At 33.8% G+C, this 26247-nt stretch overlaps 1 protein-coding gene across 7 annotated transcripts in view; it reads right to left on the bottom strand.

The window, feature by feature from the left end:
- LOC124537183 (resistance to inhibitors of cholinesterase protein 3) overlaps positions 1-26247 on the bottom strand; it is a 37951-nt gene that overhangs the window by 2273 nt on the left and 9431 nt on the right. For 2 of the 7 annotated variants that reach the window (XM_047113913.1, XM_047113907.1), the window contains 10 exons: positions 23429-23595; positions 11357-11494; positions 10876-10981; positions 10098-10118; positions 8568-8659; positions 4526-5194; positions 4022-4108; positions 1893-2015; positions 1442-1514; positions 256-311 (listed from right to left, as the gene is read on the bottom strand). In XM_047113913.1, coding sequence (XP_046969869.1) covers positions 256-311; positions 1442-1514; positions 1893-2015; positions 4022-4108; positions 4526-5194; positions 8568-8659; positions 10098-10118; positions 10876-10981; positions 11357-11494; positions 23429-23595 — 1532 coding nt within the window. Of the gene's footprint in view, positions 1-255; positions 312-1441; positions 1515-1892; positions 2016-4021; positions 4109-4525; positions 5195-6569; positions 6650-8567; positions 8660-10097; positions 10119-10875; positions 10982-11356; positions 11495-23428; positions 23596-26247 lie in introns of all 7 variants that reach the window. The other 5 variants (XM_047113914.1, XM_047113912.1, XM_047113909.1 and 2 more) reach the window with 4 other exon arrangements.

Here is a 26247-nt window from a genome sequence, read left to right as displayed (position 1 = left end):
ATCATTATTACTTGGTGACAGGTGACCTTTTTACTGTTATGCAAATATTTAGAAAAAAGAGTAACTACTGAGTTTATTGCTGCTTCTTCTCGGTAGAGTCTAATTCCGAACCGACGGTAGTTTCACTTAATTGTAAAATGACGATTTAAAAGTGCTTGTAAAAGCCTACTCGAATAAAGTTTATTTTGATTGACTGACATATGTTAATGTCATGTTATATATATAATACTAGTACTATTTAAAATAATGTATTACCTCTGCAACTGGTTGAGTAAGGCCGCTTGCTGTGGTATAATCATCCAACGTAGATTCTGAAAAGACCACAAAATAAAAATCAATATGAGCGTATCAATTAGGGTTGCTGAGGATTCCTCTTCCGCTTCCTCATAATGCAAAAGTTCCGCAATATTTTGGGTTCCTCAACCGATACCGCTTCCTCATAAATAAAAATTAAAAATCCTCTTCCGCTATCGCTTCCTCAAAATTTAAGAGCAATTTATGAGGAATCTGGAGCTGTAGTAGACACATTCTGCCCCATAGCCACCGCTTCCACGTTTACCAATAGAGGAGAGGTGCGTGTTACCAGAGCTACTATTAAATAACGACATTAAAAAAACTAATTAAAATGCATGAACACAGTCTTTTATGGTGGAAAAATGATCCGAAATATTTGGGAGCTTTAGGGCAACACCTATCTTCTCCTCCTCTCCTCTCCCAGCGAACGACGTTTTAGCAGTGTTGGATTAGTACGAGTATATAATGAGCTAAGAAACCGGTTGTCAGGGGAAACAGCGTCCAAATTATTTTTTACAAAAAAAACCTCCCTATAATTAATTTTGATTATTTATTAGTATTTAATTCCTTTATTTTGATTGATAAAATATTTGATTTAAGTAATTAATAAAGATATAAAGACTGCACTTTTTTTAGTGTATGTATGTATGTTATGTACAGACAGGACAACGGCTTTTCGGTTGGGTCCGCTAGTATTTATATTTTCCTATCTTCCTAATCCGCCCTCTCTGCCGCTTCCTCATCCGCATCCTCTTATTCGAAAAATATCCTCATCCTCATCCGCATCCTCTAAATTTGCGTTCTAAAAATCCTCTTCCTCCTCCTCTTCCTCATAATCACTTCCTCAACAACCCTAGTATCAATGTGCGAAGACAGTGACGGCAATTGCTTTAGGAAGTGGCCTGAAGACGAGCACCACAATATTTTCGACAATTTTTATTTCAATGTACAGGTATAACAGTTTATCAATCTATTTTGAAGTAGATGTTTAATATAAGCCCCTTAATTTAAAATTAATAACGACTTCATAAATACTCATTAGGTATTAGGCCTTAGGGCACACGTGGAAGTGGTAGCATAGGTTTTCGATTAAACTTCTTAGATTGTATATATACAGCTCCATTATTCGTTATCGAATAAAACTCACCCAAGTCTCTGTCAGGCGTGTCGCGCGGAGCATCCTGTATCAACGACAGTGTCATTTTCCCGCTCACGACCAGCTGGAATGTTAAAATGTACATTAGTGATGCTGATGACCTTCTAGATCGATTTGGACTAGAGTAGCAAGTTCGTTAACGCATGATAGATAAATAGTCAAGCGACTGCATATAATATGGTCCTATATATTTTGATATATTTCTCCTTTTGCTCGGCGGCGAAGGAAAATATCGAGTCTACATCAGCATGTTTCATCCTACATGTGCATAAGTAGGATGAGAATCTATTCTACCCATCCAACAATGTGTAATGGTACAGCGTGTTAGTAAAAGCCTTAACCCAGCAATTGCGCAGATGAAACTCACACGTTCGAAAAGTGTATCTTATGAAGGCTACCAAAAATGCAATAGAATAAATAATAGAGGTGTTAACTAACTCACCGGCGCATGTTTGTTGGGCTTTGGTTTGTTCGTCCTGTCTTCAGCAAACTCTGATATCAGAACTCGCGACTGTTGGGGGATCTCCGTGTCGAGGAATATAGCTTTCACGTCCTCAGGTTTGTGCTGGAATTAAAGATTTCTCTGTGCTGTTATATAAATCAGATATCCAATAACATGAAGTAATTATGTCTTGAATTGTTTAACTTGACACTGGTACCACGTTGGGCGCCAATTTTTGATTATCATTAAATACATATTAAAGTACATTAACTGTACTGTACTTGTATAAAATATTACCAGACTATATTTAATTCTTATTCGATTCTTTGATTGCTTTATAAATCAGCTACATCTGTATATAATAAGGACGCATTAATAATCTTGTTGCCATTAAAAAAAGTTTTGAAAAAACTTTAGGCTAAAATGTTATCTTTGTAAGCATAACCGAGATTTGAAGTGCTTTGTTTTTGTTTACAGTAATCGGTTAACATCGTCAGACAACCTGCATGTGTGTGCAATTCGAAGTGGAAATAATGGTGAAAGCTGTTGTCCTCAAGAGATGTTACTAAAAATATGTCATTAAATTCATTCAATGAGTTAGCAATAACGTATACTACTGTTAGTCGAAAGAGAAATTAGTAGGAATGAATACTTCAGAATTTAATAGGAACATTTATTCAAGGTAACATTGGATGTATGGTAATAGGTTTCGAAAATGCAATTTCCGTGCTATCTACTAAGTTACTACAATATGGATGGAATGAAAAACATGTGAGTACAATCACGGTATGAGAAGTAATCAGTATTTGATATAATATAATTCTAAGCTAGACTTGCCACTACATTAATAGTACAACAAATAATTGGATTTTTAATAATAATAATATTAAGAGACACAGTGTTCCATAAAAATACTTTTTTCCGAACTAATTATACATATGTATATGACGAAAGAATTATTAAAAATATTTTATTACATATGATTGCATATTTCCGGGTATTTCCTCAACGGTACCTTACAGCTACCGAGTCAATAATTCCTATAGGGATAGGGCCTCATTGGTCCAATTGTCTTTTTAATGATATTTTTCATGGAACAATCCGGGTTCTTCCACCTTGGCCTAGGCCAGGGTTGGGTGCGGGCCTCGAGGCGAACCTCCTTACCCGGGCGTATCCTCTACGGTAGCCTGTGGCTACCGTGTCATTAATTTTTGACCCAAAGGGTCAGGGTCCATATTGGACCCGATGGCAGTCTTGTTGTATGGTGGTCTAGTTAGGGTGGTTGTCAAGTCCGTTGGTTGTCTAAAGTTTTTCATGGAAATACTATTCTATCTACTTTTTGTAACTCGCCAATAGATGGCGCCACAACACAACGACTTCTATAAATTCATATATTACGAGTATAGATATGATTGTCGTGGCTTAACAGGTATGGTGTAAAGCTGAAGGTCAAAGTGATAAATTTTTATAATATTTATGGTCTTAAAACGTAAAACAATTGGGTCTGTTTGTCAGTCTGATTTTCCATCCATCTGATGAGATAAAGAGAGTGAGAGAAGATGAAGAGCATCTGTATTTGCTCACATACTTGAGGACTATAATATGCCCTGGGCTGATGGTTCATTTCTCTTGAGGTAAAACTTTGATAATAGCCGCTTTTTTATGGTATAGGTTGGCGGACAAGCATATGGGCCACCTGATAGTAAGTGGTCATCATTACCCATAGACAATGAAGCTGTAAGAAATATTAACTATTCCCAAAATCGTCAATGCACCACTAAGCTTGGGAACTAAGATATTATGTCCCTTGTGCCTGTAAGTTACACTGGCTCACTCACCCTTCAAACCGGAACACAACAATAATGAGTACTGTTGTTTGGCGATAGAATAACTGATGAGTAGGCGGTATCTACCCAGACGGGCTTGCACAAAGCCCTACCACCAAGAAAATAATATACCGCTATTATAATAGCAATCGTTATATATATAAATTGAAATCAATAGAATTTAAAATGTCAAATAATGTTCGTAGAGTTTGATGGATCACAGTGTCGACATGAGATCGTATCATTATCATCATATCATTCATATAATGTTTGCACAATATGCACAGTGACATGAGCGCTCACCGGTGTCGGCGGCGGAGCGGCGCGCGGCGGCTCCACCCGCCAGGCGCCGCCGTCCGCTGGGTGAGCGGTCATTTCCATACCTACCACCTGGAATGTTAAATTAAGGTAATTAATGTCTAAATATTTATTAACCCATACTAATATTATAAATGCGAAAGTAACTCTGTATGTCTGTCTCATTTTCACGCCCAAACTACTGGACCGATTTAAATGAAATTTGGTACACAAATAGTCTAAAGCCTGAGAAATGACACAGGCTACTTTATAATCGGAAAAAAGTGTTGTATAGGGTTGAAAAAGGGGATGAACTTGGAGCATAAAACATATATTGTTGGCTGTCGATCTACACCTATAAAATATCATATCGTGATACCCACTGAGGAGTGTTTCTACGCCTAAATGGGTGAAATAAGGGTTAAACGTTTTGTTTTACGTTCATTTGTAACTATATTTATATTCTACGCGGGAAAAGCCGCTATTTAAACCTCCATTCGTTCAAGTTACCTTCACGCTTTGGCTTTCTACGTTGTCCATATCTTCAGGATGGTGCATACGATGCTGTTCTACAATTTCTGCTAGGGGTAATGGAGTGAATTCCATCTCTCTGTCTTGCTCTGCTTTAATCTCATTCAAAAAGTCCTCCGGTAACTTTGTAGCGTTATCTCCCGCACTGGATTCCGTTCCTTCGGATATTTGAAAGAGTTCTAAGAACGTATCACTCTCTTCCTTCTCTTCTGTGTGAACTTCATCTTCTGGCGTTGATTTTAGTGTTTCTGCATTGTTGGGTTTCGTTGGGACTTCAGCGTTATTCTTGATATCATCGAGCTGATTTGGTTCTGATCCGAAAAAGCTCGTTACCGCGACAGGAGATTCAGGTGAATTCGAAGGCTCAATTATAGGCACCTCGTCTTCTCCACACCAAACGGTTTCGTAATCATCAGAGGTCCTCCTGGGTTTTACTGTATTTGACGACACCTCTTCTTTTTCTACTACTTTCTCTACCACATCAGGCTTTTCGGAATCGAGATCAGATTTTTTCACGGATTCATTATCTTTTTGTGCTACTGGAGTTTTTTCTTGAGGATCACTATACTCACTAGTTACAATATGAACCGGGCCACTGTTCAAAAGAACAGTTCCATTTGTGTATGGGCGAGCGTTATCCAGCGCTTCCTATAAATAAATATTCAAATCATTTTATTAAACATTTAAATACAGATCGTTAAAGCTCAAAAAATCAAAAGCAGCATATCAAAAATCTAATGTCTATGTAAAACGTCTAATGTAGGAAAGCACATCGTCTAAGAGCAACAACAATTATACCAAACTCACACTAAAAAATAACAGAGGGCTCAGTTAATTCTACGAATGGCATAACAACCAAAAAGATTACACACTAAATACACTACACATATTCAGTATCTGAGGAATATTATCACGATTCAAGTAAGCCAAGTTCCTTCGATATTATTATCTTGGTATTGTTATGTGAAATGATGTATTTATTGTTTGGTTATATTTATACAATTGTAAATGTTATTATTGTACTTATCATGTTAGGCTTCAGCGATACCTGAATGATTAACGTACTAAGTATTTACGTTTGCTTGTTTATAACTTTTAGATGTTTTATGTAAATAAGTGTTATTATTATATATAGTTTATTAGGTAAAGTCAGGTAGCTCAGAACAAACAGACAGATGATCAGCAAACGACTTGGAAATATGAAGCATGACAAGAAATTAAAAGGAAATTTTAATGATACAAAGAGGCATTCTACGTCTATTACGAATTCTCTGATGATTGTAATGCCAAAGATATTTTAAGGAATTATCGTCAAAACGAAGCTAAGTGTGCCAAGCGCGTTGTTATTCCATGTTTAAATTACGCCGTTATAAATTAAATATATAAGGACAGGTGAGAAAGAATAGATTATGAAAATTATACAATGAGGATGATAAAAAAAATGTTATCAAAAATCAATATAACAAACCAAAGGCAAGCAAAAAATAACGGTGAAAAGGAAATTAAATAATCGACTTCAAAAATATATTAAACTGACCCTTTAACCGGATACGTATGTTACAAAAATAATCACCGCAATAGTTTCGGATTATTATCAAGCGCGGATTATTATCTACACAGATGTATACAGACCAGCGATGAGCGATTGTTATTATGCAAGATCGATTCTCAATTTATTTATTTATTCGAATACACATAAGAAGGATACACAAAATAATGACCCATTTTATGGTGAGTTATCTCCACCGACCACATGTACTTCTAGTTTCACTTGCTCACTCTTCAACTTGGACTATCTGATAAATAGGTGGTATTTACTCAGACAGGCTTGCACAGGCATAGCAAAGTAAATTAATGGGTTCATCAAAGGAAGAAATCATCTAATTTTAAGCAACCACCCATCGCTAGATGCTTCTAATTAAGATGAGCGAAATCGCGACTTGGAATCTTTACTATATTTATTTTGTATCCAGAAGAAGATCAGGTGTTAGCCACGTCCAATTCTTTAATGTCATGCAAAGACCTGTCGTTGCTGGTTCTGTGTGTAGCTCGCCTCCATCTGCTGTTGGACCTCCGCTACCAGACCAGATATGGCCGATACAACTGTCGGCCACAAGTACTGAATTAGTATTTACTTTAGATGTATTTCTTTTGTTTTTTGGGACTGATCGTTTTTGTTGGTTATGCTTTATAATTGGGTGTCATGCCCAAGCACATCGCAAAATTTATATACATTTTAATTATTAGTCATTATTATAAAATTGAAATGTTTATAATCGTTACGAAATAAATAAAATTGATTAATTAGTAAATTTACAAAGAAAAATTAAAATAGCAACACCAATTTATTCCTTGGGTTGTATTGCTTCAATATTATTTCTCGATAATTATTACAAAATTACAAAAAAAAACCCTAATCAGTAATACTTTCGGTATCAGAGACCTTGGCCAAGTTCCTGTAACTAATTTGATAAAAATATGACTTTAGATCATACTTATTACATTTTATGCATTTTTTCCGCTAGCCCTTCCCGAAACCTTGATTTGAATAACGTTCATGACATTTTGGACAAAAAGTAAACAAAATATTATGTAATGATTGTATGCAGACAAAAATAAACTTTCACAAAAACGTATAACGAAGGACGCTAAGCCGAAAATAGCTTGATCATCGGACGATTGGACTTGCTTGCATTTTGGATTGACGCCAAACTTTGGGTCGTGGAATGGATCGCGTTTATTACAATATAACAATCTTAGAGGGAATTTGCATTCGAACTAATTTAGCGTAAATTTATTGTAATATCATAGTTTTATAAATAATAATAATTAATTTATGATTATATGTTCCTAAAAACGTCGAACAACGTTTTTTGGATTTCTTAGAATTCAAATTAACGTTGGTGATACGAACTATGAACAAATAACGTAACTTATTCCGTTTTAATTTAAAAATAACGTTATGCAAATTTATTTATCTTTATGTATTTTGAAAACATCAACTTATTTAAGAGCATTTATTTGAAAATCATTTACTGTGTAGTATTTCCAGTAATTAATAATTTCCAAACGATTTTTAAGATAATAATTAGCACTAGTAGTAAAGTAACATCAAAATCAAATCTATTTAAATCTCTCAACTACATTAAAAAAAAAAAAAACAATAATAAAACCGTCACCATGCCTCAAGCGTTAATATTAAAACATCTAAGGATAACACTTAAGTACTTTTTGGCAAAGTTTTAAAAGGTTTAGAATTTTCTAACACTTTGAGTAAAAGAGAAATATTTTGATAAAATCAATACCAATACGATTACGATTCGATAGTCCTCTCGTTGAAAATATATAAAGTTGTAAGAAAAATAAAAAATCGTCTATCCAATGCACAATTCACATGCCAGTAGGCCGGCACAATGTGTAAAAAAAGCTGCATCGTTTATGTGGCTGTGAGCTATGTAAAAAATATATTAAAATATCTTACGCATACCAGCAATATTTGAAAGTGAAGCTTAATAAAATCTTGTAAATAAATAAAAAAAATAGTTTGATCTGGTGTAAAAAAAACTGTAAATAACAATTAAACTTAAAGTCGTATATCAATAATATTTGAATAAAAATAATTTTATTTTTCCATTCTATCGATTGAAATACATATTTGTATTCATCAGTATATTATTTAAAATTATACTTTTTTCATGAAATTTATGGCAACACTAATCGTCTCAATCGGTGAAGCCACAATCAAGGTTATCAGTCAATCTTTGGATCATAAAAATCTGCTTCTATTGGACATAAGATTATCGCGAAGCTGTCACGAATGTCTCAAGGTCATATAGGCAAACACTTGAAAATTTATTTACCAACATCCTCGAGAGTCATATTATATATACTTTCCATAAGGCATCAACTACAGTCAAGACATGTCATACAGACATAGATACTAGGAGAACATCAAAGCAAAGAAAATCTAACAAATGAAAAAGGGCATATCGAATCGCATCAGTGGTGTCTAGCTATGTACCGCGTCGCGCCTCGCGAGTTGTCCCACGATCCGTTGCATCGCGCGCTCTGTCTCGGCCAGACGCGCCTTCAGAGCCGCTAACTCCTCGTCCCCTGGATATTCCCATTTGGAATGTAAATACAATAAAAGCTTAAAGCGATCACCGACTAGTATTGAATCAACGTGGTGAAATCGCCTTAAAATCTTATCTCCAACAGGGTAAAGACTAACCAAGAGTGGAAAATTAACGTAAATGATAAAAAACAACCCAGTGTGGTGTTCACTTTACATTTGCACGAAAGCCGTCCCAAAAACTGTTTGTATTTGGACCCTATGCTGTAAATCATTTGCCGACAATTAAAAAAAAAAAACAAATAACCACGACTAAGAATTGTTAATATGCCCAGATCATACTAATTTAGTCCTACTATTTTATTAACTGACTATAATTGTGGATCGCAATAACCATATATTTATCAAACCAATCGACTTAAGACTAATTGAAGTGTGAATATTGGTTGTAATATTGCCAGGTGTCGCGATTTATTTTGGGCGCATCCCAAATGAAAGTAAATAAATGTCCTTCTTAATAGTGTAATCTTAAAGTTGTAGTCGTAAGTGATACCTTGTATTAAACGAAAGTTTCTTGAAAAGTGTTAAAGTGTACATAAGTCTCCAACTAAAACTATGTAAACCACTTATGATTTTAGGACAGTGTAAAATATAAGAATGTGGTTTTTCTGTGTTTTCTCTGACCAAGTGGAAGAAAACGCCTTGTATAGTTATATTTGCATTTTATGCCTTAACATAATTTGTGCTAATATCTAAACAGATAGAACGACTAGATATGAACTATTCTATACTGCCAAATTGCCAATCTCAAATATTATTTAGTTTCGGGGCAATCTGTTGTTCGTGCGTTATACAAAACGTGTGACAATATCTTATAATTTACCCAAGAAGTCGGTCCGACATCCGACTGAATAGCACACGATACAATTATAATTGGTTCCTTTTAAAATCTCCACAATCGAAAAAAAAGTACAACGTTTCGTTGTTATATTACAACGAATGATTTTGATAACGTTTTGAATGAAAACTGAAGATGCCAATGCGCTTATTACATTGTCTGTTTATCGTAGACGTAACGTAATTTTTACTTTTCAAACGTGTACCTATTCATTTAACGCTTATTATTACTCTCTAATGATAATATCGTTACCGATTCTACTTTAGTTAACCCTCACTTACGATTAAGAAAATATTATTTTTTGTGAGCAATAATCGAAATTGAATCAGAAAAGAAACGGAAACGTTTCATAACAGTTATTAATTATTACAATTTTCCCAAATTATATAACTTACCAAAAACTCCGATAAAAATTCTTTACAATATTTACAACGTTATGAGAAACGGTGATAACGTTGTTAAATAACGCTTATCGCTGAATAGTAACTAATTAACGGCTCAAGCTAATTAACTCTTTGCTATTGATTACCGACAAAATAAAATAAATACACAACTATATATACATACGAAACGATACTCACTTGTGTCGGTTTCTTTGTGTCCTGCATGCGTTAAAAAAAAACGTCAATATGAAATGAGATTTAAGAATTAAAGTGATCTTCTTTTGTCGCGATTACAGTAAATTTTAAAGGTTAAACTTTTTATGTGTATCATCATTATTATATGTTACACCATCTGCCAAATTTAAAGTAACGCTTGTGTGCAAAAGGTTATTATACAATTAATGAGTTTGTGATCGATAGCACACCTTGGGAATGAAACGATAGCCTGGCTATTTCATTTCATTTAAATTGTTTATATAATACTTGAGACAAAAAAAACCCGCTGAGTTTCTTTCGCCGGTTCTTCTCAGATCAGGGTAATTTCTTTTCCGAACCGGTGGTACTGTTTCAATTGACTATCAATAAGAAAGTGTAATACTTCTATATTGAAGAAAGCAATTTGAGTTTTGAGTTTCTACCTGGGCTAAGGGCAGGATGATGATGTAACATATAATAAGTTTACCAATCTTGCACGAGTTCTAAATTTTTCAGAGTGAAATGATCATGAGTGACGTCACACCCATGGAGCCTGCGTGAGTATCGAGTTTATTCTTACGGATTAGTTCTAAAGTATACTATCTATATATAATTTTATTGTGAGTGCCTTTATGGCGTGTAATAATTTGAGTATGAATTGACGTGGAAATAGTCCAGTTTGAAACAAGTACATCTCATCATTACTGGTTTAGAAATGAATTAAAAACAGATGACTCGCAACGCGGGACTAGTCAAATCGAAATGTCTTTGATCAGCTTACCCAGCTTGTCTGGCGACGTCCTGGAATCATCCCTGAACACCCTTCTCCGGAATTGAGGATCGGGCGCAACAGGATCATACGGCGCACCGGTACGTTTAAAAAGTATCTAAGAAAATTAATAAATTATTAAAACAAATTGTTTACACCAGGCGATCATAACTACAATGTACATATTCGCATATAACTATTATGATAGCTAACGTTAACCGAAACGGCCGTGATATATGTATACAATATTTATTTATTTCTTTTTATTTGAAAGAGGTAATAAGACTGACAAATTGACCCAGGCACTACAAAGAATCAGCAACTTTTACTTTTGCCAATTTTGCCAGTGGCTTACCAATATTAGGAACATGATGTAATGAAGATGTTATGTCCCTTGTGTCTGCAGGACAAGTACTAGGAGACCATAAAACGTAAAGAAATTACGTCACATAAATAAATTAATAATTATTATTGTAATGTAATAAACATTTACCTTACTGAGAGTGTAGACGAAGAATACAATAATGCAGATAGTGTATATGGGCATCACGAAACCCATTGAGGACTTTGGAGCCGGGACCGGACCACCAGGAGATCCCAGCGGGGGACGCATTCCAGGAATTGGTGGAGGCTGAAAACAAAAGGACCATTATTACATTTCATACAAAAAAAGGATATAATATAAAAATATAAATGATATAAAAGCCAATAGGTGTTACACAGTTGATCAAACTGTAAACCCATTGAGCAGGTTTTTGGATTTCCATAACGCTTCACCAATGTCCGGCTGGCTGGTGGCAACTTTTCATTCAAGGCACATAAAATATATTTAATTTGTTGATAACATAATATACAATACAAATGGAGATAACATTATAGATGCTTAAATAATGTCCATCACAGGATTCCCTGATCAATAATATTGACATCAATTCTTGTTTTTGAATAAATTTTGAACTAGTATTATTGTTAAGAATATGCTTTTGAGGTTACTTCAAATTTCTCCGAAGCGTAACATATCCAAAGAATATAAAAAACACATTCTCAATGTTATTGTCCGAAATTTTTGGCAACTTTGAATTATCGGGCATTTTTCAAACAGCATGGACATGCTAGTTAATATTATAAAGCTGATGATCTAATACTATCTATGCCATTATTTAAACGGTTGTTGACTAATGAATAGTTTCTCTTAACGTATTTCTATGACGTCAGCGATTCTTATCAAAGAACACAGGAAATATTATGGTGATCAGATTTATTCATAAACCTAAGTATGTTCTATTCTCTCTCGCTCAGAATTGCATGGGTCGGCACGCAGACGGGGCCGGATAAAGTACAGTCAAGTAACGTTGTATTACGTACTTTCCAAAATACCATCTGACTCGGAACTTCAGGCTGTTAATGAGATTTTATTGACAGGAAACCAAAACAACTTTTTATTGTTTCGAACTGGGGCTTCAACTTTTGGTCTGTAGCTCTAATGCTATTTGAGAAGTATAAATTAACAACGAGATAAAAATACTAATAAACAAAGGAAAGGTTCAAAGTAGTAGGTACGATGACACTTAATATGAAAAGGAAATATTTTACTAAAATTTCTTTTGAACACATATTTCTACATTTTTCATCGCCAGGTTGCACCAATTTAAATTTTTTATTTTGTTCGGTCGTATTTGGTGACAAGGACTTTGTGTAAACCTGTCTGGTTAGCCAGTAGGTGACACCCACCTTACTCTATCGCTAAACAGACATAATTGTTTTCAGTTTCGAAGGATAAGAGAAACAGTGTCCCTACAAATATAAAGGACATCATTTCTTAGTTTCAAGGGTAAGTAGCGCATTGCCGGTATAAGGAATTGTGGTGGTGAACACTTAGCATCAGGCAACATATGTGCCATAAATGAAAAATTATATTCGATGTTGCCATTTAAAACGTATACGCACCTTTATATGATCCATCTGGTAATTTTTATTCTGTCACACAAGAACACTAACTAATCAACCATAGATATATTATCTATACTGTTACTTATTTTTTCGTTACTTAAATGTAACAGTAAAATGTATTTGAGTACTAAGTAACACAATATAATTTATTAAATGCCACTGGCGATTAAATCAATCAGAAAAAGGTTCCATATTCAAACGTGAAACCTTTTTTTTAACATACACCCTGATTTAAACAAACTTTTTTTTAAGTTTGCGACGTATTAAACTGTTTGGATTTCGAATCACGGCTATTCACCGATGTGCCCGGACACCGAATCGGGATTTAGCGTTACAACGTCGTGAAGGCGATTTCCTGTGTTTACTCTTAAACTACATAGACATACGACTAAATTGTCGCCGATATTAAATACTATTTCATACAATTTCAACCAATAATTTACTGCACTTACACTAAGAATACTGTATAGAATATTAGCAAACAAGCCAGTTGAATTTCAAATCAACAAAAAATAGAATCGGAAACAGGGTATAATCTATCCTCTACCCAAAGCTTGCCTGATAGAGATCACCGCTTGACGCTTTGATGGTATCAATGTCGCCTGATGCAACTCATTAAATTTTATGAATCTTGGTTTAAAATCCGAATATCTTGTATACTCGAATGACATGAATAGCAAAAGTTTTTCTACTACTTCTAAAAATTTCTTCCGGTTTGTTTATTTGAAAGCGCAAATATCAAAATGTAAATTGATAAGGACTTCAGGCTATATAAATTCCTGAGCAGTAGAATTTAACGTGGGAGAAATCAAGCGGAGCAGCAAGTATTTCTGAATAATGTAGGCAATATTACATTATTTTTCCATAAACATACATACATTTTAATTTTAATAATATTAATTTTATAAAAACTTATTTTTTACTTTACATATATAATACTTTGACATGAAAACAAATTCTAGTCCTTATTAGGTATTGGTTACACTGTTTTAAATTGAGTTCTTTGTATGAAACACAATAAACAATTGAACAAAAAAACAAGTAATCTTACAATAATTGACTTAAACTTAAGTACAATATAACGACAGGCTATCTAAAAATAAAGTCGTTCCGTCGTAAGTCTGCACTGCCATATTCCAAATCGTTTGCGTGATTAAAAAAATAAATGACCGGATAGGTCTAAAATTATTAATGACTAAGCTTTACTTTTTGGGTGCTTGCATATAATCATGACGTTACTTGATATTTATATTTAACAGCGCCGTAAAAACATAATGAAGTAAATAAAAATGTTTTCACTCGTAAAAACACACAATTGAGGAAATCTGAGCCGAGATGGACCAGTGATTAGAACGCGTGCATCTTAACCGACGATAACGGGTTCAAGCCCAGGTGGGCACCACTGATTATTTATGTTTAAGTACATAAATAATCAGTGGTGCCTGCCTTTGTGTTTATGATTCATCTCTTGCTCGGCGGTGAAGGAAAACACCGTGAGGAAACCTGCTTGTGTCTAATTTCAAAGAAATTCTGCATGTTTATTCCACCAACCCGCATTGGAACAGCGTGGTGGAATATGTTACAAAACCTTCTCCTTAAAGGGAGAGGACGTGTGCGTCACGTATTATTTATTTGTTAAAAAATCAAAATATACTTTATTCAAGTAGGCTTTTACAAACACTTATGAATTGTCATTTAACAACTATATTAAATGAAGCTACCACCGTTTCGGTAAGCAGATTCTACCTAGAAGAACTACAAAATAGAACCACAAATATAATATTTTTTTAACTGATACATTACTAATTCAATTTTAATCATCACCTAAAAGATTACAAAATTAAAACTATCATATAAGAACCAAGAGAATATTAGAAATATTTTGTCAATGACCGTTATTAGTTTTGACATTTCTATTTACGAAAATAATAATAATGATTATTATTAATAATAATTTATAATCAAAGTGAATCATCGTATTCGTAATTAAATTACCAATTCATGATTTAAACGCATGACATTAGATGTATTCCCTCTCATTTAATATTAGGACATGCGCGCGCGCAGCTTGAGTCGTTTATTTCTGCGCAGTGTGTCTAGGCCGTGTATGTGGGTCGTTACCAATGTCGGCTAAACTTGATTTGTTTATCTCGATCGGTACTTTACTATTAAACTTTTGAACGTTGCATTTGTACTAATTAACATATTATACAATTAGTAATAGGGATATTATTTTTATATCCAAATTGGCATGTTATTTGAAAGCTTTTTTTTATTAAATAATTTTATTTAAATTAAATCTTCTTTGTGTATAAGTGCTAATAAGTGAAACATATTTTCATGTAACTGAAGAAAACTACTAAATAGTATTCTGATATTATCTTTTTTTTTTTTTTTTTTTTATGGCATAGGAGGCAAACGAGCAGGAGGCTCACCTGATGGAAAGTGACTACCACCGCCCATGGACACCTGCAACACCAGGGGACTTGCAGGTGCGTTGCCGGCCTTTCAAAAAGGAGTAGGCTCTTTTCTTAAAGGTTCCCATGTCGTATCGGTTCGGAAAAACCGCCGGCGAAAGCTGGTTCCACAAAGTGGTTGTGCGAGGCAGAAAATGTCTGAGAAATCGCGCTGTTGTGGATTTTCGGACATCAAGGTGGTGCGGGTGAAACTTAGAATTTTGGCGAGATGTCCGAAGGTGAAATTCAGCAGCCGGGATTAATCCGAACAATTCCTCGGAACATTCCCCGTGAAAAATTCGGTAGAAGATGCAGAGTGATCCGACATCTCTACGCAAAGCCAAAGGATCAAGGAGATCGGAAAGAGCTTGATCGTCGATAACTCGAGCCGCTCTACGTTGGATGCGGTCAAATGGAAGGAGCTGGTACTGGGGAGCACCCGCCCAGAGGTGAGAGCAGTACTCCATGTGAGGCCGAATTTGCGCCTTGTAAAGTTTAAGGCGATGGGCCGACGTGAAATACTGTCTCGCCTTGCTGAGCACGCCCAGCTTTTTTGAAGCCAATTTGGCTTTGCAAGCTTTGCATCTTCTGAGATGCAGTGCATTTTGGGTACTGGTTTCAATTTTATTTATATAAGTAACTGCTCTATTCAGTTTCACCCCTTTTAAGTCTGGACTAATAACGTGCCAAGCGCGAGTATTTTGTTTTATAAATACACATATTATGTTGGTCTTTAATTTTTGCAACCCTTACTAGCTACTAAATTTGTCACAAAATTTCATTTAAATTATTAAAAAAAAAATAGTTAAAGTAACCACTTCGTAGATTCTATTGAGAAGGAACACCAACAAGATTAATTGGCGGTAGGGCTTTGTGCAAACCCTTCTGATTAGGTCCCCCCCCCCCATTTATTAGATATTCTACCACTAAGTAGTAATATATAATAATGAAGCTTGTATTACTTCGGACAGAGGAACATCTTAACTCCCAAGTTGACGTCCGACTCCGCAAAGTCAATAAATCCTTCTTGGGGCGAGGTATCCGTATCTATAATAAAATTCCGCACACATTTTTAACTTTGCCGTTTCGTTAATTCAAATCGTTTGTAAAAAATACATCGGTAAAAAAAAACATATTATTCGATACCAGATTTTATAGATGATAAAAAAGCGTGGAGTTAATACCTGTGGACTTCCACGCAGGATATATTAATTTAAATAACTGTATTAACTAACGTGACTTTGTATTTTTTAAATGTTGTAAAAGAGTAACTACTGAGTTTCTTGCCGTTTCGTCTCGGTAGAATCTACTTTCCGAACCGGTGGTAGCTTCACTTAATTGTAAAATGACGATTCAAAAGTGCTTGTAAAAGCCTACTTGAATAAAGTTTATTTTGATTTTGAAAAATATCAGCGTTGGGATAGTCAAGATTTCTTATAGTCCCAATGTAGCTGCCGAGACCGCTTATTATCAGGTCACCTTTGACTATATACACTATTAAATTAGATACTATCTTCCACTAATTTAATTATACAGGTAAGTTTATTCGATATTAATTATCACTATCCGAATTGAAAGCTATTTAATAATGATTTATTTGTTTAGGACTTAACATGATATTTTAATGAATATATTGGCAGAGTTATGACAGGCGCAGTATCATTGCAAAAGCGAGTGCACCTTGCCCGGGGAAGGATGTATTGATTTTTCGAGCTAAATATAGAATACGACGAGCACTGATTCGGTTTATCGAGCTGAAATACATACAAATAACCAATAGCTCACCGGCGAAATAAATTTTTATTACATTTTAATTATTTGTCAAAATAAATTATCTAATATGTTGATAAATGAAGTTTGCTACTTAAATGAGCAAACTCAAACTCAAATTCCTTTATTCAATATAGAAGCATTACACTTACTTATTGATTGTCAAATAAACACTACCACCGGTTCGGAAAAAGGAACACCCTGACCTGAGAAGAACCGGCGAAAGAAACTCAGCAGGTCTTTTTTTTTGTCAAATTAACAAGATACAGATTAGATATAGTAGAATATGATTAGAAATAGCCAGGAGGGGATCGTTTCATTCCCAAGGTGTGCTATCAAACATAAACTCACTAATTGTATATTAACCTTTTGCACACAGGCGTTCCTTAACAAATTTTTTTAAATTTGGCTACAGAAGCATTTTGAACGCTTTCTGGGATCCTGTTGTAGAAGCGTATACATTGCCCCACAAAAGAGTTACTGAATCTATGCAGTCAAGTAACAGGAGTAACAAGATTGTGTTTGTTCCTTGTACCAATGTTATAAGAATCACATTTTCTCATAAAACATTAATATTTTTCCGTACATACAAAACATTACAAAATATGTATTGAGAAGCAACAGTCAATATCTTAATTTCTTTAAATCTATACCTTAATGAATCCTTGGCTCCTAGGTTATAGATTGCGCGAATAGCCCTCTTCTGCAGCACAAATATAGTTTGGATAGCGGCTGCGTTACCCCAAAGCATAATACCGTAGGACATTATACTACGTGAGCTACTTGTGTATAATTAAATAACATTTCATTGTAAGCGCCGTTCAAGTATTACATCAGTTCCAAAGGGTTTGGGGTGGAGGTTTTTGCATGGTGATTACGTCACCAATATTTATGATTTACTTTAATTTTTAATGACTTCAAAATAAGAAGAGGTTATCAAATTGTATTTTCATTAATACATATATAGATATATTTAATGTTTTTTGTTTGATAGAGGATTATTTCGAAATGCTTCCATTTAAATTTCGAAAATTTGATGATTACTTTCTGAGACAATGAAACTCTATAATAAATTCCAGCAATTATAATTCGATGTTTCTATTGTTGTTAAGAACCTTTAATGACATTTATATTGTTTTTTTTTTTTTCTTAAACTATATTCCGACACTTCTGGAACTTTACTTGTCGCTCGAAATGGAAAAGCATGACAACCGAAATAACGGATTATTGCTACTTGCACTCACGCGGTATCCATAGACTTAACAACAATGATAGACCCCTCTCATAAATAAAAGTAAAGAAATTTAACTAATTTAGTTAAGAAACATACCAATGCTTATAGAGAGTATGTTGTGCAAAAAGCTTTGCTTACATTCACTGACAAGGTGAAGGGAGGTACTGAGTATTACCTGAATTCTACTGACATAACACGTGACCCTTAGGGTCTGAGGTACAATATATACGTACAAACTGAATAAATTCAATTTAATTATTAATACTAAGGATATTTATATCAGACATGAGCTTTTTATAGTACTAGTTGAACAGACGGTTAATTTATGTTATATTCTTCGTGAATATACTACAGAATTTGTTTATTTACGACATAACTACTACATTGACGAGTGTTCACTACTATATTGTCTATGTATTATACATAAAAAACCTTCCCCTCGAATCAATCTATCTATTAAAAAATCATCTAAAATCTAATACAGATCTAAGCAAACATAGACAGACAGCAGTTAACGACTTTGTTTTATACTATGTAACGAAGATGATTATGTTCAGGTTAACCGGACGGTCATTACGTTAAAAAATGATCAATTCTATGCAACTTTATAAGTCTATGGTATCCTAAAGCCTACTAGCTATTACGTAATCGTTTAAAAAATAAACATTATCCTTTGTTTGAACAAACAAAACGTAATAGACAATAAAAAAAAACATTACAAGTTTCATACGATTCCGAAGTTAAATACATAGACACAAAGCGGTTCTATAGCATTGTGATGGTAATGTAAAATGTGACCGAAATGACCATAGTGTGGTAACGACGAGTGTTGACTCAGTAAATAACAAAAATGTTTTAAGTTCATGCATGTGTCACTGTACTTATAACCAATTTAAATTGTTTAAAATTCACTGCTCACTTTTAAATATGTTTATGTTTTATCTGACATGGGACTTCTGTTATGGTTTACGATGGAAGGAATGTGTGCATCAGTTAGTATTATTGAGTTACAATTTGTAGGGTGAGTGAGATCCAGAAACTGCAGACATTTTTTTTTTATTTTGATGGGTCTTTTATTGCAGATAGCTGATTTAAAAGGAGTAACTTCGGCTACTACAATAACTTTTAAACTTTTGTTAAATAAAAACGCGCACGAAGTCGGGTGAAAACAAATAGTTTATGATATAAAAAAGAAGGATCAGGAGACACCTCGTAATACCTATTATTCGTTTAAACCTCATATTTTCTTCATTGTAGAAAGAACGCTAATATACATATATGTATGTATAATATTACTCATTTGTTATCTTTACCTGAGAAAAAAGTGATTGGGTTCTTATCAGGCTTCTATTCTATCTTTCTTAAAATAAAATAATTTAACGAGGTGGCTATAAATAACAAAAAACTTTCTAGATAACATCCTAATACTTTTGTCCTAGATATATATGCATATTCTTCGAATTTCTTGTTCCTAATATATTCCACAGTTAGGGTTGGCACTTTTAACAATTTTTTTTTTACATGAATAATAAAATTATTAAATGCTTTATAGACAAAGATGAAAAAAAAAACGAATTGAAATATAATAAGTAATAAGGAAACGACTAACCGTATTATTTCAATCGAAATCTGGAAAATCCTTGTCTGTGCCTTAACTTGGAGATCTTCCCTAACTTTCTAAGCAAACTGACAAAAGACTGCGAAGATATGCGAACACGAAATGTGTTTTATTTTAAGGATAACGCAACAACCCTAGCCTAATCAGTGACAGCCGTGAAAAGGGTAATCCGGTACCTATTTGACAATTAGCCAGACACTTGTTCTGGCTTGTGTCATGACAAATTGAGACATGACACGTCCATAGAGCGTTAGTCAATTTCAACTTCACACAACTGTATAATACGAAATGTCAGACGGTCTGTGTGTTTTATTATTGTCTTTGTTTGTACAGACAGAGTAAGAAAACCTTCGTCAAGTCTTAAACTCTTAGTAAGACACAACTTAGATGTAGCATCGGCAAAATTCGTAAAACCGATCACATCCGAATTAAGTACGCTGTTTCAAATTATCAAAATTATTTCTCATGTGAATATGACCTTTACACAAACGAAATAACTTTTAATATCATATGACCAAATATATTCGTCAATTTACATGCACTTGATTTCTTAGGTTGAACTGACGCGAGAATCTATAGCGACAAAAAGCGTCGAATGTCACGATAGGGAGCTATTTCTATTGGCTGTAAAAATATACCTTTTGAATCTAAACATCGAATAATTGCGACGCAATATGTCATTTTCAAACGGTATAGGAGATTATCGTTCACACTATGCACACGAAAATAGATCTTAAGGTGACGAACCTTTTCTTACCCCGACTGTATTTACAGAATTAAGTCCGTTTGATACTGGTACTAATACGAGGACTGACATACATGTTTTTCACACGATGTACAGATACTTCAAAACTGGTTTTTTAATCTGTGGACAATCCCGAAGATAGAAGCCTTTTTTTTATTTTACAGTATAATACAATATAACACTCATGGTACAAATTACTTTTAAATATAGAACACAGTCGAGAAAGATATTTAAGAGGTGGCCTTAAGATACGAAAGCTCTCTTCCATGCAAATTAAGGGCAAAGGACATCAAAAAGAAACGGAAAGTGATATTATATCAATATAAAAAGACGAGAAAAGTATTAGAATACCTACTTAAAAACGTATACTATAATATTAGTATTAGTATACTTAAAAACGTAAAAGAAACCGCTTTCGTCAGTTTGTTTCAAGACTTTGAATATATAGAGGGATATAGGGACAGAGAAAGCGACTTTGTTTTATACTATGTAGTGATTAGCCCATGTCATAACAAATCATAACAGTGTGACCAAGTTAGATACTGGCAACGAAGGTCAGATGACATAAGCTATGTTTTTTTTATATAAAAAAAAAATTAAATTTAGAACAAAATGAGGAATTAAGATAAATCGGCAGGAAATAGTTGACGTTTAATTGTTATGCTTCGACCACACAAGACGAATACGAAAGAATTTAGCTACAGTTGTGTTGATATTTCGAGTAGCTACTTCACAATAGATCTCATACTCGTGTAAGCGTCATAGACAATATATGTCATGTAAATATAAATGTGCCCCAATCACAAGATCATCGAGGTCCAAAAATAATGAGAATGACATCATGCATGTAACCGTTTCTTCTTACGTTTGCTCTGATATACGAGCGACGAGCGATTTTTATTTTTAGAAACTGTTCGAAATTTGAATCAATGTTATCAAGCAACTGAAATACATACTTATAGTTAGTATCATATGTATATATGCCTTTAAGATTAATTGTCGGTATATTAATGATCAGCTTAAGCTATGAATTCACATTTGCAGCGATAGATATAACAAATAAAATCCTCGCATCCTTTAAAATTGAAATTTACACTACACCACGTTGCGTATATTGATTTAAGTAGCTAATGCCACTTAAACTAATTAATCTCCATACACCTTTATAACTCGCTTTTGTGTGAGTTCAATTTGGATTCCGTAGATTTATGATTTTCGCGATAAATGATAAAACATAAATTAAGTTTTGGTTGATTTAATCGTAGCATGCTAATAGCATATCATAATTATAGATAACACTATCGTCCATTGGCACTAATAAAGAGCATGCTCGGAAACAGAAACCGATTCGAGATTGATTGATAGTTTTACTTCATAAGTTATAAGACGATTGATAAGTGTTTGCCTGCTTAAAGAAAGTATTATTTTTATTTGAAGTAACCATGTTTCATTTTTTTTTCTTTGTGGAATACAATAAAATATATCTTAAAGGATACCTCAATTAAACACAAGTGATGCCGGCACGATTATAATATGATCTACATACAACGGATGTTAACGATTATAAACTTTAATTAGAGTCTGCTAACCTATTTATTTATACGTACATACATATCTAAAGTAAATCAACTATATACTTACATTTAAAGTAAGGTTTTGTCATCTTGTTTCAGTTTTTCTTAAATTTCAAGCGACAATATTTCGATTAACAACTGAGTAAGTTTATATCTTGGTCCACTATTTATGTACGCTAATCCTGCGCATGCGTCGCTTTCTGAAGACTTCGACGCTGTGTGGTTTGTTTATAAATTATAACGTATTAAGCTTAATTATTTGTAAATAATTCTTTAATTAGCAATATTATATATCATATACATAATAGTAATTCGAATACAGTTCCAATTTGAATTAATATATAAGTATATCACACAACTGCGCCAATTTATATATTAAATCTGTATGAAAAATACTGATAGTACCTACGTTAGTATTCTTTCTATTATAAAGTTATAAATAAGAGGTACCTATTACTCAATAAAATATTAAGTTTATAGTTAGATGTGGAGATCGATATATAAGTACAGTATATATGATATTTATATTAAAAACTGAAATATTAAAATATTCATGTTATAGCTTCTATGTTATTCTATTGTAATATTATCTTATTTACGGGTTACCACAGATAAGTTAATAATAAAAATTTACAACGTTGTGACATTGAGATCAATGTTGCCTGATGTAAAATTTCACGTTCTTATGTATGGTAAACCTAATTTTAATTACGTTATAGTGGCTAATCGCGATGTGTTAAATACATAGATTAATAAATTTGATTAATAACACATATATTTGCGTAATTTAAAAGCTATTCAAATACTTACCTTGTATTAGTAGAAGCAAAGATCGCGAAGCCGGCGATATTAATGTATTACATACCATTGAGAGTCTGGACATCTAATCTATACTAATAAATGCGGAATTAATAATCTCTCTGTTAGGCTTTCACGCACAAACTGAACCGAATTTGATGAAATTTGGTATGAAGGAAACTTGAACTCCATAAAAGGACACAGGCTATTTTTTTTTTGCCTGATACATGTCAACCAACACCCTAAGCCAGCCAAACCGCGGGCGACTACTAGTATGATATAAATAAAAATATTTACAATATAACTAGATTGTTCTTTTTTTCCAAATAGGCCAATTTATAGCAATTATCGAATTCCAGACCCTCAAAGGCTTCAGCGTCCTGCCACAGCTCCGAAGCCATCGCACTCGTGACAACTGACCTTGATGTCCAAATCGTAGTACACAGAGAGTGGTGAGCGTACCCTGACGTGAGGTGGTAGAACGACGGGCCGCGCTGGTGGCGGTGGTCCCGGTGGTATCGCTCTCCCTCGCTCGAGTAACGCCGGATGCGGTCCCATCCGAATCGGTGATCGTTCTTGCTTTATCGCTGTGGAATTGAATTATTATAAGTGTTTATGTTCGCAGTTATAGTTTCGATTTATAACAAATTATCTCATATACGATTAGTACAAACACAAAACAATTATTATGTTAGTAGAGGAAGTAACAAAAATAAAAAAAACAAAAAATTTCGCTGAGTTTTTTCGTCGGTCCTTTATGGTCAGAGGTGTTTTCCGAAATGGTCGGTTGGATTTGACAATCAATAAGCAAGGGTACCGCGTGTATATTAAATAAAGATTTTATCTTTAACTGAAATAGCAAAGAAATAAGACATAATAGGACCAGGAGTGACTTACAGTCCTCATTCTGTATTTTGTAAATGTTTAAAAAGAGTAACTATTGAGTTTCTTGCCGGTTCTTCTCGGTAGAATCTACTTTCCGAACCGGTGTAGCTTCACTTAATTGTTAAATGACGATTCAAAAGTGCTTGTAAAAGCCCACTTGAATAAAGTTTTTTTTATTTGATTTGATTTGAAATACTCGGAAGGCTAACTCAACGCATGCGCAGGCATAGGTTAGTAAAACAAAAAAAAAATCATAGATAGTTATGGTTTTATTTAATTTAAATGTTTCCAACGGAAATGAAATAGCTTTCGTCAACAATATTTTAAATAATATTAAAAATATATTCTTGTCTGTTTGTAGGTTGACACACCACCATACTCGACTTGAGTATTGAATTATACTTTAAATATGATATCAATTGAGTCGAGATGGCCCAGTGGTTAGAACGCGTGCATCATAACCGATGATTGCGGGTTCAAACCCAGGCAAGCCCCGCTGATTCATGTGCTTAATTTGTCTTTATAATTCATCTCGTGCTCAGCGGTGAATTAAAACATCGTGAGGACACCTGCATGTGACAAATTTCATTGAAATTCTGCCACATGTGTATTCCACCAACCCGCATTGGACCAGCGTGGTGGAATATGTTCCAATCTCTCTCCTTAATGGAAGAGGCCTTATCTCAGCAGTGGGAAATTTACAGGCTGTTACTAGGTTATTATCCGATCCTTGTTATAGTAGTCGAGTAACGTCAAAAAAATAATAACAATTAATCTAATCAATTAAAGGTTATTTAATTGGGTACCATAGCGAACCAGCTAATAGGTTCGCCACAGAATCTAAAATATTCTGTCATTGGGTGCACTATTACATTTTGATATAGTTTTGTAATATGTTCAAAATGGCTTACACAATGTGTATTTTATTTTTATTACTTTATTAATTATGAAAAAAAAACAAACTCTAATGCTACGACTACACCTGTGTTGCGGAGCGATTTAGGGCATTGTGTTGTTAATATTTCCCTAGAACGCGCATGTGTTTGACACATCACAATACAAATAGTCATGTATTTATAGCAATAGACAAATAAGCTTTTAATAGAAGTTTGATGTGACGTCATCGGTATTACGTTGGGAATAATAATAGATTAAACATCTATAAATTCTATTAATACTTTAATTAATAGGTTGTAGGGCATTACAACATTCTCTAATGGGTTTGTACAAAAGCGTATCTGTGTGGATAACACCCACTTATTAGGTATTTTACTCAATAATATTAATTCTATATCGCTGTTCCGGTTTAGCGAGGTAACCCAGTGGTTAGGACGCGTGAATCTTAAATTGATTACAGATTCAAACACCAGCTAGCACAGCTGGATTTTCATGTGCTTTAGTTGTATTTATAATTCATGTCGCGTTCGGTAAAAGAGCCATCGTGAAGAAACCTGTATGTGTGTAGTTTCAGTTAAATTCTGCCACATGTGTAACCACCAAACCCCAGTGGAACAGCTTTATCCCAGCCTTAGAATGTTGACTGACTCAACATTTACTTTTTGGATTTGAAGGGTGAGTGAGCCAATGCAAATTTCAGCACAAGAAGGGTGTTCTGTAGATTTAGAATCAGAAATTATTAATTAATCTACGAAATAAAAAAAAGACAGTGATCTTCTTCAAAAAAATAGACAGAACGAATTTTAATGTAGTTATTAATAGATATCTTGGTGTTAATACACAGCATTAATTAGCACCAGTGTATCCATTTCCTAATTAAACACAATGGTAACGCGGCCTAACTTACTCATGATGTGAATTACTCACAAGCCAAGAATAGTCTACAAACTACACGTGTCACCATTAATCGACATTAAAAAAAAATAAGGTTGCCATTAAAAAAAATCTAACATAATTACTCCTTGGAGTTAAAAAGACGATGCTTGATGATGATGAAGGATGATTTTTTTTTATTTTAACAAGTACCTCATCCCACTAATCTTTAAATTACGCTATCTGTTATTATCAAATTGTTATTAGAATATTTCATGAAACACGTAGGTATTTAAGAAAATATTTCTATATAATTTGTGAGTAGCATTATGTGTACAGAGTCTGTAATTTTACACAGAAATATTGACTATTTTTATTGTAAATTGCTTTAAACATTTTAATACAATCGACGCGTTGTGAATTGTCGAAAAAAAGATTATACAACTATATTTAATCGTCGAAGTAATGTATTTAGAAAATAACAATACCTATTTAGCTTACTATACAAAGTTGCCTAGTGGAGTTGTATGTATATAGAATTCGTGATAAAACTTTGTAGTTAATTTGTTATTTACGATAACAAA

The sequence above is a fragment of the Vanessa cardui genome, chromosome 18, assembly GCF_905220365.1.
Source record: "Vanessa cardui chromosome 18, ilVanCard2.1, whole genome shotgun sequence".
Classification (NCBI taxonomy): Eukaryota; Metazoa; Arthropoda; class Insecta; order Lepidoptera; family Nymphalidae; genus Vanessa; species Vanessa cardui.
Note: the sequence above shows the minus strand (reverse complement) of the source record. Positions and strands in the feature narration are given on the sequence as shown.